The sequence below is a fragment of the Numenius arquata genome, chromosome 8 (assembly GCF_964106895.1).
Source record: "Numenius arquata chromosome 8, bNumArq3.hap1.1, whole genome shotgun sequence".
NCBI lineage: Eukaryota > Metazoa > Chordata > Aves > Charadriiformes > Scolopacidae > Numenius > Numenius arquata.
In genome coordinates, this window is record NC_133583.1 from 15,790,709 (window position 1) to 15,808,182 (window position 17,474).

Sequence of the window (17,474 nt, forward strand, 5' to 3'; positions counted from 1 at the left end):
CTATAAGCTTGTGATGCATATCATTTCATCAGCTAAATCTTCTTCATATCGTCCCGTTTCTGGTTCTTCGTCACTGTAGCCAGGACCAAAATCTTGAAGTTCATAGTCTTGTCTGCTTAAAATGGGAAACATATCCCCATTGGTCCCATTGCTAATGTTTCCATTGAGAAGATTACTCGCTGCACTTTCCATCTCATCAATAGTCATGTCACACGCATCAGCGATTTCGTGTTTCGTAGCTGAAACAAATTTAGGGTCCTTTGCATACCTTCCTAGGCCTTCAGATATAAGTACCTGGCAGATGGAGGAGAGAGAATGAGATATACGGTGGAAGTACAGAAGAACAGACAGGTCATAGCATCGTTTCTCATTTGTGGAAAATACTAAAAACCCCATGCGGAATTCCTACAGCAACCCACAGCAACACTGCGTGTGTAAAGAACAATGAAATCAACAATCAAACGGCTCCAAACCACACCCTATCAGTTATGTGGTAATGTAATTGATAATGCAATACATCTGCCTTTTCTCTTTAGATAAACATCAAGCATCAGACTGAGACAGTAAAGATAACAGTTAATGTACCACAGAAGGTGCAATTAGAACAATTACCTGAAACACAGAATTAAGAGATACGTTCTTGGTACTTTAGTGTACATGGAAGAAAGATGCTGAAGTCCCATTTGCAAATAAAATTTAACAAGTATATTGCTCAGCTCGTAGCAATGGAAAGGAAGTGATAGATGGAAGCAAGAACAGTAACTGCAATTCAGAAACGCTATATACTCTCTATCTTCAAATCTTTTTTTAATATTAAAGGGAATTCCTAATATTCTTCAATACACCTACAAATCAATCCTTGTAGTTGCTATTCACCTCTCTGCATTTAGTACACTGATTCATAGAGCTGTTGTTCTGTTATTCAGATTACTGCAAAAACGGTGATGCATTTCTATAGAAACAACAGAGAGAACAGGCATATGCACCATCCCTTCCCTATCCGCCACTGTGGAAGGACTCTTCGTAACTGATCCTCATCTAGAAAACTTTAATTTTAATTTCAAATCTATTTGAAATCTCTCCAGTTTCCTGACACACTAATGTTAAGATTTAGATTCAGTGGAAATCCTTTACTAAATGACAATTACAAATAAGTTCCCCTGTCTTTACCTAAAAACAGTTTTGGGCTTTGAAACTCAAAATGCTACATTTTCAGAGAGATAATGTGGACTGAATGATAGTGTGGACTAAATGATACGCTTTTCTAAAGTTAACACACAAACTGAACAGACGGACACTCTTGGCTACTTCAGAGGTTTCTGTAATACTTACCGCTTCTACCAAACTGTCTGCACTCCTCTGTTTGTCACTATGTTTATGCCTAAAGTCATTAGGTACAGTTAAATTGGCTGGTGTAAATGTTCGGTAGGAAATATCAGGGTCATCTGTGTACCAGGAGCTCCTGTGCAAGGAAGGCAGGCTACCATTCATATGCTCTGTAGATTCAGCCCTATCAACCTGGATGAGAGGTGTGTAGTACGGAGTTCGGTCCCTGTTGGGAGGGGTGGCAGGTGGAGTAGCCCAGGAACGCGTTGAACGACTTGGTGAATGTTTATGAGCTTTGCTGGAATCCAGACCTGCAACAGCCATGACCTGGTAAGGGGAAGAATTTTAGAAGTGAGTGATTTCAAATGCTCAGGCAAACTCATTTCTCATTTCATTTTAGCAGTTAGTTCAAACCCATTGTTCAGGCAGCAGCTGTGCAAAGTTAGTATTTTCTGTTGTTTAATAGTTGTGTAAAATAGGAATAGGATTGAAATTGGTAAATTGACAGGATAAAATGGCATTTTTTCTGTTATTACTTGGATCACAAAATCTTGGTATTCGCATTAATAAAGAAAAACAATTGCTTATACAATATATTAAATGAAGAAAGCAAAGTGTAGAAACATTCCTCCTGTCCTGTAGGGACAGGATAGGGAGCTGTCAGCATTTTCCAAGCATTCTGGATGGTGTCTCTGGGCAATGGAAATTGCCATCTTCCCAGGGCCACATCAGAGCTGGGACTGAGCCTCAGAAAAAGGGTGTGTTGTACTTGCAAATTGTCACAAATGGAGCCGAGTAACCGCATAGGATTAACAGACAATTGCCATATTATGCAATCCTGGTCAAAATTCCTTAGGGCATCCTGACTGTTTGTGGACACTTAAAGAGTCAAACTACTCATTTTCAATGGTTTGTAGAAGGTCTGTGTTTGAGAAGCCTCATGTCTGGCAACTACAAGCCTATACTGGGCCTAGAAGTCATGCACAGGCAAACTACGTAGTACACTAGTGCTGCTTCAAACAACAACGAAAGTCAGAAGTCCAATATAGAAGCTGGAACAATGTAATTCATTATTAGTTAAATAAGATTTTGTGTTTACCTGCTGTTGCATTAAGTGAAGTGGTAAAGCAGTGCGATGGTGGAAATTGGGAGAGAGTGGTATTTCATCTTGACTGCTTTGTCGGCGGAGGCATTCGAAGTTAAAGGAAGATCGTCTATTTGCTACAGGGAAATACAATTCATTAGGAAACTAAAATTCTTTTCCTCAAAGTCTGTTATTTCCACAATTCCAGTGTTAGTCAACTATGACACAAATAAAAACATATCCCCTGGTAAGAAATAAATGGTTCTAATAGAAGCAAGCAGCTGGTTCTAACATAAAGGATAGATTCATTAGATGAGCAAATGCAGTCCCGGGCAGACGCCATACGAGCAGCCTGACAGGACAGAATTTGAAGCAGCTGTTTCACAAATGGAGCTTGAGTGATGCAGCACACTGGACTGGTTCAGACACTTCACTTTTTCTTTTTTCGTGCTGTGAATAGTTACAAGGAAGAGTTTCTTCTTTCTTTTTCATGGTTTTAACCTCTTCATTCTAATGAACCAGACTTCCCAAAGGAAATACCAAACCTCCAGTTCCCTGTAAGCAATGTGCAATATGAAAAACCATATCCGCGTAAAAGTGGACTCATGTCGTCAATTCCTGATGTTTATTCTGTTACTTATGACAGTGATAAGCCATGGTCTCCGTGTTACGTGTGCTGTTATTATTCAACTACATGCTAGAAAGGAAAAAGTAGAAATCTAAACTGGATCAAGAAGTTTAGCTGATGTGGAAAAGTTTCAGCTGGTCTTGGTGAAATCCTGCGGGACGATGGGAAGCAGCACATGGGTATGCACTGTGTTAGCTGCAGTGCAAAGAACGCCTGGAGGCTGAACAGCAGCTGGAATCCAGATACGTCTGCACAGCTGCAAGCATCAGAGCGGAAAACTGGGAAGAGCCTGACTGCACAAAGCGACGATAAAAACTGAGCTCTCTCAAAACTTACTGCAACTATTCTTGGTATCTTTTTTTCCAACACCAAGAATTTTGTGAACAGAATTGAAGAGTTAAGTGCCATAGACTTAGGATTCCTCGTAGTTATCACCAGACACTTAATGCTGGATACTAACGATCAACTTTCCTTAAAAAGCCATTGGACTAAAGCAGGCACCTCCAGAAGGTGATTCAGTCCACTTGATGCAAACTTTGTGTCTCTTTCCATTGTCTCTATGGTAAACTCAAACACAGGAACGTGAGCCTTAGCTCCCGATCCTAACAAATGCTAAATGTCCCAATACCAAAATGAATAAAAAGCAAACCAAAAAGTCCTCTCGTCCAAAACAAGACGCTTCTTTGCACATGCTTCTCCCCAGGAAAGGGACTGAAAGGACATTTTAATCATTTCTCGCTACACTTCTGGAAGTTGCTCAAATACTGTGGTGGTGAGTTTGGTATAAAAACCCCTAAAAAGCTTGACACAGAGCTCAATTTACTCACTCCAGTACTCAGCCAGAGCTCAGTATGTTACATTAACCTGGACTGAAGGCAGATGCTAACAGGAACTGTTCAGTGCAATGTTGCAGGTTCTTATTTCTTTCTTTACATGAGAACATCGAGGCTTCCTCCCCAGGGCAAACAGCCCATACACTAGATACAAATAATGGACTTGAGCTTCTTTTAAAATCTGCTGAGATCCCAAGCCTCTAAAATTTCTCAGCTGTGTTCCTGAACATTAAATAAATGGTTATGACAGGAATGTGCTCTTGTGACATTACACTGGTGTAGCTCAAGGGACTTTACTTCCTACATTATCCTTGCGCAACTTAGACCTAGGAACTTAGGTCCTCTTATCCTAGGATATCAAATACCCTCTTATCTAGTACATTTATCTAGTCTTTTGTATGCGAGATAAAAAGTGTAAGCTTCCTCTAAAGAAATGTCTGCTTAATGCTGTCATCAAAACTTTATCAGAAAAGTTAAATGAAGCCCAAAGGCTGCAGTCACAGAGACCTTCAGCCCTCCCCTCCCAACACTTCCATGGGAAGACCCCCAGAGGATTTTTACAAGAAGGTTGTTCTCCTGCAATGCATGGAATGGAAATACAAAGCACCTATTTCCTTGGCTTAAAATTCCTCTGCTGTCAGAAAAGCTTGTAGAAAGGTGTACAGGAGTCTCCAATTGATATTGAAACCTCTATAACTGTAACTCTGTAAATCATTTGGGTAAATGATTCTTGACAAGAAAATGGGATAGAAGGAACAACTGGACCTAAAACCAGGTAGCAGAAACTTCAGTGTGCTGATTGCCCAAGAAACTTGGCTATATTGCATGAAACGTGTCCTTAAGGTGAACTTGACTAATTATAATTTGAAAATCACTCCTCTAGAAGTTAGGATACCGCTTGAAGACCCTCACCCACTGAGCCTGCACAGTAGAATTAAGAGAAATTGTACCTTTAATTGAAGACGAGGACACTTTGCACCAATCAGCTTCAATATAAGGAATTATGAGCACCAGTAAAAAGTTGATAAACAATGAGTATGTTAATTATGCTAATTTACAATATATAAATGAATGACTCTTTCAATGCTGGATATGCTAGCTTTGCAGAAATACCCCCTAGTGCCCTTTTCTGTGCAGAACTGCTGATAAATAGCTAATACCTAAACTCCGTGTGATACTGGCTTGCACACCGGGTCAACGATCCCACAAGTCTTGGGACAAGACTTTCACAGTCTCCCCTTCCTCTGATGTCTTTTCCTTCTGCTACTGGAAGAGAGCTAGCACCTTTCTGTGCCTTTCATTGTCATCCATCTGAGTTACTCTCTGTAGTGCAAGACTCATTCTTCCTGCTTTTTTCATCAGTGCCCCTTAAGGTCAGAAAGCCAAATAGCAGAGACCACTATTAGTCTTGTCTTAAGGAGTTCAGTGCCAAACGTGAGGATCCAGCATTGCTGGATTCAGTGCTGACAGCATTGCTGAAGAATGTTTCCTTTATTATATAATAATATGTTTTGCTGCTGCCCTTTACTACAGCTTTCCGTAGCTTTAAACAGTCTGACTGTACCTCAGATGTTGTATAATGATCCCACTACACTTGTCTCTGAAACAGTTTTATTTTTTAAATCTATACCTGCATTTTCGTTAGGGTGTCTGAGACAGGAAAGGACTGACACCCATTTTCCAACCCACAGGGTCCTTACAGTCACACTTCCACAGATACACAGACTGCGGCTCTAGCTGCTGGCATCATCAGCCTGAAAGACAACCCTGGTTTTGCTAGAAAGCCAATCCACCTGATGGCAGGCAAACCATGGAGACTCTTCTAGAAATGATCCTGTACTGCCTTGCCTAGAGCCTTAGAAAGAGGTTTATTTTGCCCTTCAAAACCCGAAGTGCTTCCTCTCTGGGAAGCGCCAGAGGTCAAAGATCAAAATCCAAGAGCTTTGAGTCTGTGCCTAGTCTCACCAGAGGGTTAGCACTGCTAATCTCTGCAGTATAGCCCGGAACATACAAAAACAGAATTACAAGATAAGAAGCATGAGAGCTTTTAGAAATGTAGATAAAGCAATGTTGTGCTTGAGATAAGGAGAAAGCAAGGGAAAGATCTAAGGAATATAAATGAAAGTTAAAGAAACAGGTAAAAAAACCCCAATCAGTTGACAACACTAATTCAATCTATAAATTGAAACATTTTCTCCCTCAGAAGAAACACAGAATATTAAGCATTGTTCCTGAGATGGCAGAATGCCATCTGAGATGGCAAAGTACCAGTGTGAACCTGAAATAAGAACTTAGCTCAGGATAACACTTATTTTTCACAAGGACTTGAGAAACTCTCCTTAAAAACCTAAGGACACTTCAAAAGCAAGGAAATAAAAAACAAAAACCAAAACCGAAGCACCATTAAACTCACTCTTGGTTGGACTCGATGATCCCAAGGGTCTTTTCCAACCTGAATGACTCTATGATTCTACGATTCTTTTCCCTGAAAATTACCCTACTTCAGCCTCTAGTGTTTACTAAAACAGTACGAGGTAAAGATGCAAATGGCTCTGCTTACAATGTCACTCAGCAGCGGGACCATGAAGAGCCAGGGGAAGCTACAGCAGGTGAGACGTTAGAGACAATGGCCCTGACTCAGGCAACACTGCACATCTGTAGGTGTGAATAAAGGGCACAGGGATTGAAACCCTCTGATCAAAGTTCCAAAGCAAACTACTGCTGCCTTCTACCTTGCTCTTTCTTCATTGAGAAAATCAAGTTGAAAATGGCAATTAAATTGGTTATTTTTATATTATTGGATGCCTGAGGCAAGAGATACTAGAAAGACTGACTTGAAAACTAGATTCTCTGAGCAGTCTCTCAGGATGAATAGATATTTCTGCTGTACACAATAATCCACCAGCAACAGTAATCAAGAAATGTCATGTTTGAAATACAAGTTAAAAAGAAGTCTTTTTCAAACTGGAGCATGTCTGAACGCATTCAAATAATTCTAGATCTGCACACAAATTGTTGTTAATGGACTTACGTGTTGGTGTTGGAGGTAGCAGCCGTCTCCTAGGAGATCTTTTTGTATCATAACACATCTGGGAATCATCTTCCTCAAAAAACCCATGTGGGTGATGGTAGCCTTTTGGTCTCTCAAAATCTGAGTCATGGCAGTGATATCTACAGTGGTAATCATATATATGCCTGCATTTAAAATACAATAATGAAAATGTTATTTCAGTGACTTTCTGTAAATTGATCTATTAGATTTCTTCTAGAAGATTTTCAAATCTAGTCTTTCTCGAGCAAGAAAACCAAACATTACATTATAAAATTACATGATTCAAATTTAAAATCTCGTTTCTGTATGCAAACTGATTTTAAGACAGCGAGCACACATTCTTGTACTAGTACAGTAACATAGTAAGTTCTCAGGGGAAATTTTTATCAAATTATATTTTCAATGAAGTTATTCTTACCAGTACAGGCTAAAATGTAGGATCTCAGTTGTATATTGCTTAAAAAAAACCAAAACAACTCCGTTCTACTCCTGCCATGGTGTCTTGTGAACCCTGGGTAATGTGTGGAGCACAGAAACTCAGAGAATAGATTTAAGCCTTTTATATTCCGGATACTTCTCTTGTTGAAAATCAAATCTTGGAAGTGTGTTATTTGACTGTAATTATCATATAAAAATATTAGTGACCTGAGAGTTCTGTAAAATTTAGCTTTTATGCAAACCAACATGATGCAGATGAGGGTGCCAATCTTGCCAGAATTCAGATGGTGAAGAAAGACAGTAGAGGAGGAGAAGAATTAAGCATGTCTGGCACTTGTGCATATGCTCTTATGGATCTAAGATAAAATGGCAATACATTCCTCTACTGGGCTGGACTTCAAAATAAAAATTTATTGACAGAAGTGGAGGATATTTTTTAAAAGTTATTGAATTTATTCAACAGAAGGGAAACACAGCTCTTGTAAGGAAGATGAACACAATTTACTCAAGATCTTGTAAATGCATGACTTTCTACATCATAACGAGAAGACAAGCATTATGGAATTAAAAAAGAAATTATGAGGTGGCTGGGTAAAAGGTGTGTTTAACTTTTTGTTTTTTTTTTTTTTTTTTAATAGGAAGCCTTTCAGTATTACCAAATACAGGTTCTGTTCCATGACAGGTTGATACTCAGAAAACACCGGGACAATCTCACATTTTAAAGACTACATCAGGAATAACAGGACTTCCTCCCAAAGTAGCACCAAACGTTGCCTGAACAACTGGAAACCCGTTATTTATGCACAGGAGTGGTCCTAGTGCACAGTTAGCACCTGCCCTGCTGCTGAAGCCATCACTGCCTGAAGCCAATGGCACAGAGCTCAAATCAAACTAATTTGGTAACGCTCAGAGCTGAACTAACTTGGGAGCCACTGTTCTAAAGTCAGAAAAACCCACCCCAGCCCATTTCAGAAGAAAACACATGAAAAAGTTGTAGAGAAAAGCTAAAATTTACCAAAATTAAATCAAGGCCTTTTCTTCTTAAATCTGAAGTTAAGATATTGAACGCAAATATCACAGGAATTAAATATGCAGCAACAGGCAAGAGTTGTTAAAAAACACTACTGGGCCTTGGAAAAATCTTACTGGACAGAAATCCTATAATTAAGTAGGATACTATTTCCAAGTTTTGGCTGGAGAAAACAGAAACGAGTTAGAAAACTGAGAGGAACTCGGACATTATGCAGTAATACAAGTTTGTAAGAAATGCTAATTGTTGACTAAAATTTAAAAATATGGCATTTCCATAAAGCTTATGAATAAAACCTAAAAAACTATTCAAAAAATCTATTCCAAACACATAAAGGCCAGGACAAATATGACACTGTTAAGTGTTTTTACTAAGGAGACAAAAAACGGTGCCTAGAGGAGGATTATTAATAAAGAAATATAAGAGAATTTTCAAAAGGAAGTCATCCAATTCGTTATCGATCCAGCTAGTACTACCTTATGATATCAGTCCAGAGATTCTATGCACCATTTCACTTGCCAGCGGTTGTGGAGTACTAACTTCATTAGAGAATTTTCAGGGTACGTGTGCTTAGTGAAGCCTTTACAGGTATGTACCTAATTCATTGAAATGTTTTGCCCAGTTTAACAACTATCCTCCTCACCTGTTTCCTGACAACATACTGTCTTCCTCATAATATTCGTCTCCACTAAAATATTCCTGCTCTCCCAAATAACGATCATCATTGCAATAGTCTTGAACTTCACGTTCTTCGCGGCAAATAGTAGGTCGACGCCTATCACCGGAGTCAGATCTGTAAGTAGCAAACAAATACTTACTTTTTAATATATTTTATTTATATAAATTATATATTATACACAGTTCTTTTAATATGATTTCAATAAAAAAGAAAAAAAAGACAAGCATTAGCAACTCTCTTGTCAGAATGTGGTGTTATAGTACATTGTGTAGAACTGCAGTTCAGAACATGACTATTTTAGCTGTTTCTTAAAGATGACCGCCCTTTATTTCCTTATGGTACAAATAGGAAAATAATTATTATGGGGATGCTCAGTGAAGTCAAATACACTTAAGACATTTTTACAAAATATAAATCCAGAGTATTTTGAAGAAACAGCCTCTCTCAAATGTCTGAAATGCGCAAATGGCTAAAATATTAAGGAGCGCTCACTGAGTTATTCCAAGAAAAATCTGAAATGGATGTGCAAACCTAGACATTGCAAAAAACTAGCACTGAATGTACATTTAGCAATGCACTTCAAATAACAGGATATATCCTAGTTTTAAAAGTTGTCTTAGAAACTATTCAGACATAACACCAGGAAAGATTTTGAGTCCCCCATAGATGGAACCGTACACGTTAATATTTATCAAAGCTAAACCCAGTATTTTTTCCAGTCTTTGCAAGTCAATTTTCAACAAGGGCTACCATCAGGTGCCATCTATCAGGTGCGATCTTTTGTCTGTTGAAAACTGCGCAAACCTGCCTGGACTTTTTAAATGGCTTGAATAATTTTGAACTTTACCAGAAGTTTATCCCTTTGAACAGGCAGTAGAAAATTCAACTTAAAAATTGTCAAAAATTTAGAAGAAGGAATTTCAAAAAGAAAGAAGAAAAAAAAAAAAGAAAAAAAATGAAAGGAGAAAGGAGAAAAAAAAGAGAAGAAAAAAAAAATCTACTTTTGTCCTCTTCAATTATGTCAAAACAATATCAACTCACCTAATGTATGTTTCATAGTAGCGGGTTCTATCCAGGTAAACCATGAAAATAAAGAGAAAGATATTTAAAAATAAGGTAGTTTAGAGAGATCCATTGGTGATTACAATGTCTGTGCTGTAACTAATTTCTCCTTAAAGAAAACTACTACTTTCAAACTTACAATTATATACATTTCTCATATATCAGACCCATATTTTAAATACGTTTCAAAGATCAGTAGGCAACAAGAAGCGAAGCTAAATATACAAATTAGTTTCACGTAGCATAAGTTTTTTTATAGTGTCTTTATAATATATACATTTCTTTAAAAGCATATATATATTTGTAAGTTTACCTCCTACTGCTTGGCCTTCTACGCTTCTCATGATCCGTTCTGGAGTAAGAATGATACCCATTTTCAGATCTATGCTCATGATTTCCAAAATTTGCGTGTTTTCCATGAACGACTTTGGACACGTTGGCATTATTGAGATTGGCATTTGTTGAGTTTGGAACTTGCTTTCCTACCGAGTTGTGATTGTGATGATTGTGGTATACAGAATTTCCTGCCTGAGAATACATGTTTTTCTCAGTATCACTTGCAGATGGAATGGAAGGCCGCTGAACATGTAAGGGACGGTGTGTGGTGTTGATCTGTTGAAATGAATCTCGTCTGTCACTGCTAATATGGTTTATGTGGTTGCCAAAGAGGGCACCATTCCTCTGTTTTAGGGGAAGAGAAAGAAAAGATTACATCAGATACCTTAACAGAATATATTTTTGACAGTGATAACTTACTTTTCTCTCCTACATGCACTCAAAAGTAGCAATTCAAATAATCTGTGATTTTTCTTTCTAATTTTACGATGCTTCAGATGGGATCTCCTGAAGTGATAGAGATGTGATTGTGATAATGACAATATTTTTATTTCAGAGTCAAATCATCATTATGCTGTGATCACTATTCTTTTTCCATACAACTAAATGTGACATCCAGCTTTCTCCACATTTCATTACACAGGAGAAAGCTAGATTCCCATACATGAACATGCACCAACTTCCTCGGAAAGGGACGTGTCTGCTAAATTTTTGAGAACACTGGTGGAACTCTCTCCTATTTTCCCAGAGCATCGGTTTGCAACAGGCGTCACTCAGACAGGATGGAGTGCCATGCAACAGCTTGCAAGCATATCTCAGGTAGGTAACATTAAGCTTCAGTGCTTCCATTCTTTCTTCTCACAGAGGTACAAGAAAGAGGAGTAACTCTTTATCAGCCCTGAGGAGTGTAATGGATGGTGAAGGAGAGAATGAAGTGCTAAATTATGGCTGTGACATGCAGCTCTCTTTTACATCTGACCCAGATTATGTGGCCTCCCTGTCTAGCCAGGTGTGGGTCTTGGATGACAGCAGTCTGTCTTGAAGCTCAATCTAGGGAAGACAGGAGGTAATGATGGTTGGCAAAGAAATGCATCTATGGATGGCAGCTGTCTCCAGTGCCACATCCTCCTTCTTTTGCAAAGGACGTAATTACTGCAGAAGCATGCTTTTACATCTGCTTCTTCTGAAATGCTTGTGAAAAATTAAGCTTTCTTGCTGGCTGACAAATGGTTTGCACATTGCTCCCGATTATAATACCAACTTTATGTGTTCACCATTAGACTGGACATCTATAGTGTAAAAGAGGAAAACTAATCTTTTTTTCTGATTGGTTCTTATTGATATCCCTCATTGGAAACTGGAAACGGCATTCATATTTAGTTGAGTCCTGTGTAATTCCAGGCCCGCATTTTAAAATATGCAGCTCTGTCTTTGTTGCGGTTTGGCTGCATAGAATTCTCTTCTTCCTATCTACCACTGCAGAAGTTAAGACACTTCCACTTTAGCCTTTCCACTGCCAAAATTTGAGATGGCAAGGTTCATACCTTGTTTAGGATTTGCTTAAGAAAAAAAAAAGAATTAATGAGGAAGAATTAGGGGCAGGAGAATCACCCTGCAGGAGCCTCTTCCTAAATTTATGATGAGATGCAAGTGTCCTGGTAATACCATTTTTATAGATATATATATATAAAATACACTTATTTATAAAATATTTATATTGTTCTGGTTTGGGGGGAGGGGTAACTACTATCATCGTTATTATTCCATATTCAGGGATAAGCTCATTCTTTAATCTCGTACTATATGATAAAACAATTCACATAGCTGTGTTCTGACATTACTTTATAAACATCTTCCTCCTCCTCTGGATTGTTTTCGTCTGGTTCATCATCTTGCAAGTCACAGGATATAGCTCGGCGTATTTCAGGGCCAATATCATGAAGTGTCCTTAGTCCTGCCTAAATCAATGACAATATCATAATACATTAGGAATGCAAATTCTCTTTTGTTCTTTAATTACAGGCGTGTAACTTTATTTTAAAGGACAGTTAACAGATGTTTGCATCCTGACATCCATACAGGATGCATCCTACTATATGTCCCTTTACTGTTATTATTAAAAGGCTTATATTCCAGTGCAACCCTGCTGAGGTGATCATGCCTTTATTATCACAGTGTAGATCCTGACTAAAAGACCACTGGTGTTTACAGAACACTAAGGAAATGAAATTAATCTTACAATAAATTATAAGTAATCAGCAAGAACTATAATAAAATGCATTTCAATGAGATGTACATTTAATGTTAAAAACATGTTTGCAGCCTGTGTCCACAAAGGAAACACAAGGAGATCTTTGCTATAGCAACAGCAGTTTTAGCAGAGCTCAGATGGAAAATAAAGCAGTGAAATAATTCCAGCTCATCTACACTGCACTGGGATGCACAGATACTTGATTGAAAGCTCTGGTTTAGGACAGAAAACCATGTAGCTACAGTAGCATGGACTTCAGCATGTATCTGTTCATATTCTTCTCAAGCCTGTGACCACAAACAACCTTTAGGAAAAGGGATAAGGCAGAAACTGCACATTAGAGAAGAAACGGACATCACACTCGGGGGCAAGAATTCAGTGCTTTTGTATAGGCCTTAATTACTTCAAAAAGGAGGCATTCTTCCTGTTTTAACTCTGTCATAGTCTGAAGCAAAAAAGGTAATCTTACTCTACCTAACTCTTTTCTTCACCTCCTCAGGTTCAGAATAGATCAAAGATTTGTTTGTTTAGCCCATTACGATCACTACACTTACACTACTAATAATCACGCACAGCACTTGGATGAATTCTTAATTATGACCTAAAAGCCTGATTTATTATTTTTCTGCATTTTTTGATGCAGATGAGGGCTGTCCCAGCCCATTAGATCTGTAGTTTCATGGCATGACATTGCAGGTTATGTGCCCCGGCATGGCATAAAGATGTGTGGAGAATTTTGTGGGCTTCACAGCTCCAGAAGGAGCTGAAGGACCTTGGAAGGCACTAAACGTGGCTTGGTCCCACTCACGCGGAGGGTCACACACGTTCCCTGGGGTACACCAGAGCACCGCAGTCAGGTTTCAGCTCAAAACCGAAAGAGTTAGTTTGCTCAGGAGCAAAATGGCTTTTACGCAGTGTGGGCAACCAGAACCTGGGAAGGGGTGAACCAAAAAGCTTTGTATCGAACAGTGTAGACTTACTACAAGCTCCTCTCCAGGATTCACTCACATCAGTATTTGACTTCCTGAAAGCGGCGCTTGAGTAATCGCATGACTACATGCGTTTGGCAATTATATTTTCTTCCTCAGGGATGAGCTTTGAGAGTTATGCTGTAATTGAACAAGGCTCTAAAAATCATTTACAAATGAGTTAACACGCAATATACATTTCATGAATACATTGTGCTTTCTCCCTCTTCTTATGCTAATTGCATAGTCAAGACCTTAGCAAGGTTGTTAAAGTCGTCATTTTGTAAGATGCTAAAGGGAAGTAAAATTAACACTTGAAGGTACAGATTTCTAAGTAGAAGACCAAAGCCTCCTATTTATTTAGCAGAAGATTACTATTATATTTTGGTTGTTCAGTCATTAGCAAGAATAGTTACTTGGATTTCACGCTCACTACCTGCTTATTTTATTGCAAAGAAAACTAAAAAGAAAAAAAAATCCCAAAGCTATGCTGACACTTTAACATAAAAATAAACTGACATTAGTATGAACAGAATACAATGCAAGGACTACTAAAACAAGAAAATAAGCATGCAGAAAAAATAGCTGAATAGACCTACGCTATAGCAGTGAACATAAGAGACATAGTAGTCAAGCCTGGATTCCCCAGTGTTATGCATCTTCCTAGAGCCCATCTCCCCACGCCGAAGCTGCGTGTGCTGCTCTACAACTGCACAAAGGCTCTGGGCTTTCGCTCAAGCCCAGGCTCCCTTCAAGCTAAGCCTTTCTGTGAACACACCACTCTCAGACAACAGTATTATAAATTTTAACCCTGGCAAAAACTACTAGCTTATATTCCTGTCTGCCAAATCATGACAAAGTCCCACAAATATATGCCTAAAAGCTGAGAATAGCCACGTGTTTGGCAGCAGCATATTCAATAGCAATTTAATTTTGATTACACTTCTAACTGTTTTCTAGTTTACTTCTTGGTGAATTACTTCCTTACTCAAGAGAAAGCAGGCTGCTTTTATCGTCTCATCTCTCTTGCAATGACACAGGTGACAGGAAGACTAAAACCTGGATTACCATATGTAAAAACACAAGTTAGTTAAACTAAACTGATCAGCTTTATTCACTCACAGCCAGTACGGAAGCCACAGGTTCTATAAGCAACATCTGCCTGCAGAATTAAAATATTCCTCAGTTTATTTGCTGTAACCAAAGCACTTACAACAATTTTGCGAACTCTATCATGAAAGTGACTACTCCCAAATACTATCTCATTTTACCTGGTGTAATCTGAAAGTATTCTAAGTATTCTAAGAACAATTTTATGACAGGAAAATGCCACATAGTGAGACAAATCCTCATGCTGAGCTCTTACTGATAAGACAATTCTTCATGAGATAAGTCAGCTACCACTGAAGTGGGGTTGATATAAAAACGCAGGAATTGGTCCACGTGTCAGTAGGAAAATCCCTCCTCTGAACCACATTTAATGTCTTCTGTGAAGATTGTAGAGGTAGCACGGACTGATAAAACATTTGACTTTACCTTCAAGCACTTCAGAACCAAATCAAAGATCTCTTAAATAAAAGAATACACACAAATTTCAAACCAACCTTCCAACATCTCTCCATTAGTTTACAGAGTCCTTCTGGTACACATTTCCCTATATAACGTTGTCTGTTTTACTCTATCCAGCAAGAACATTATAGAAATTTTTAACGCACAAGAGGGCAATGGGAGTATAAGTTCTTCTCCACTTGTGAAAGTCTAAAAACTGCTACATTTAAATTTGAGATAATTTCTTCTCTTAGAAAAAAACCTGAGTAGATGTGACCTTTCAAAAAGACAGCCTGGACAGTGATTTGTTTACATTTGCCAGAGGCATGCTTGTTTCTTTTTCACTACAACTGCTTAATTTCTTAGGAGGCAAGTATTTCCCTACGTAGAACTTTGTAAGACCTTTTGCTGTTATTACATATAATGATTCAAGACTAGACACACTCCTGAAGCATCATGCTACAATGACTTTCAAAAAAAAAAAAAAAAAAGGTTGAGTTTGTGTGTTACACAGGAATTACTTCCTCACAGCCTTTGAGCACAGCTTATGAGAGCTGCAGAGGAAAGGAAATCACAGCTAAATCCTCTTTACTTTCCCAAAACAGAACAATGAGTAGAGTCTAAAGACCGATATAAAAACTTTCATAACATTTCCTTTGGTTGGTAAAGATTACTGACAGGGGCCCACTCTCTGTAGCCTCCCTTATGGCAGATTCTTCATTCCTTAAGATTTTCTCATGTCCAGAGAATTCTCACCTTTCCTTAAAGGAAGCTTCAAGATTATTTTATGCTATTTTAACAGTAAAAACCACCTTTAAAATTTTTCCCTAAATAAGTGGAAATGCAAATAATAAATATTGATTTATTTGCTACTTTTTGCAGACCAAAGTACAATTCACATCATTTCAAGAAGCAAGGGGCCAGTTCTGCCATCGTATATACATCTAATATCTATCTCAGCTCACCAGACGGAAAACCTGCCTGGTTCACAAGGCTGTTAAATCAGTCAGGTGGATCATATTTCTAAGAAAATGTGTTTAATAATCCCAGTATATTGCAGAAAACAAAATTGTTCAGTTCTGTTCATCTCTAACTTTCCAACAGAGAGTATTATTATTTGCTATACACAAATGTCTTTGCCTAATGTATCTGTAACTGGAAAAAACACATATTTTTTTTTTCTCACATGGGTTAATATTCATGTGCATTTACCCTACACCTTTTTGCAAATTTTGTTTTCATCAAAGATACTGGAAGATGAAAGGGTCTAATGGAACAGATAAAACACACAAGAGATACACTTAGGTACCAGTTCTATAGGGATAACATTGATCAAAATTGCATCATTGAATTATTCATGCTGTTCTGCAAGAGGACATCTGTTGTTTCTACTCAGTTTTTTTTTTATTTTGTTGTTCTTTCTTTGAAGTAGGAGAAGAAAAGAGATTAATGTTACTGTGTTTTCCTCTAATTCTATTCTAGAGATTTCACTAGAAGTTTGCAAAAGAAGTTATTTCTTCTTCAGACACCCCCTCTGCAAAATCTAATTTTTGATGCCCTCCTTGCTTAATTTTTATCTTGTAGGTATGAGGAAGATGAGCCGTTATCAGTCCAATGGTTAGTTAGCAAACCAGTGACACACAGTGCGCTGAGCAACATAATTACATAATAAACCCAAGCACGTCTTTAAATAGGCTTTCCTGTAAATGCACAAGATAACTTCAAATTAACATGATAATTTTGTGCAGCTGTGCTTTATGAGGCATAATAGCACCTGCAATGTCTTCAAGATGGCACAAGGCACTAATATACCAGCACTGTGTCCTAAATAGCATCTCAAGAGACAATTAATGATGCCCCTGTCTCTGACACAGCACGGAGATGACACACATGTGCTTTCAAATGCTGAAATAATAGAGCAGCAGAAGTCCCTCAGTGAGAAAAAAATGTCATATGACTAATAACTGTATTTCTGAATTGGATATTTAGAGAGAGAGAAGCTTAAAGATGCTTGAAAAGCACCTCACACCAAAACATCAAAACATTTAAAAGTTAAACATTAAAACATTAAACAGTTAAACATTTTAGAAAGACTACTTTTAACAAATGCCAAATAGATGTAAAATCCATTTTCTACATCTATAGTAAGTATAAAACAGCAACATCATTTTAGCTATATGTCTTATATTAAGCAAGTTGTGTATAATGCAAGAATCCGGAGTCATGACTTCTAGAAAAA

At 38.0% G+C, this 17,474-nt stretch overlaps 1 protein-coding gene across 1 annotated transcript in view; it reads right to left on the minus strand.

The window, feature by feature from the left end:
• CACNA1D (calcium voltage-gated channel subunit alpha1 D) overlaps positions 1-17,474 on the minus strand; it is a 195,429-nt gene continuing 177,955 nt past the window's right edge. The window contains exons 42-49 of the mRNA XM_074151414.1: positions 12,310-12,426; positions 10,446-10,813; positions 10,112-10,138; positions 9,035-9,184; positions 6,903-7,066; positions 2,426-2,547; positions 1,333-1,653; positions 1-294 (exon numbers count right to left, since the gene is read on the minus strand). Of these exons, the coding sequence (XP_074007515.1) occupies positions 1-294; positions 1,333-1,653; positions 2,426-2,547; positions 6,903-7,066; positions 9,035-9,184; positions 10,112-10,138; positions 10,446-10,813; positions 12,310-12,426 (1,563 nt within the window). The remainder of the gene's footprint in view (positions 295-1,332; positions 1,654-2,425; positions 2,548-6,902; positions 7,067-9,034; positions 9,185-10,111; positions 10,139-10,445; positions 10,814-12,309; positions 12,427-17,474) is intronic.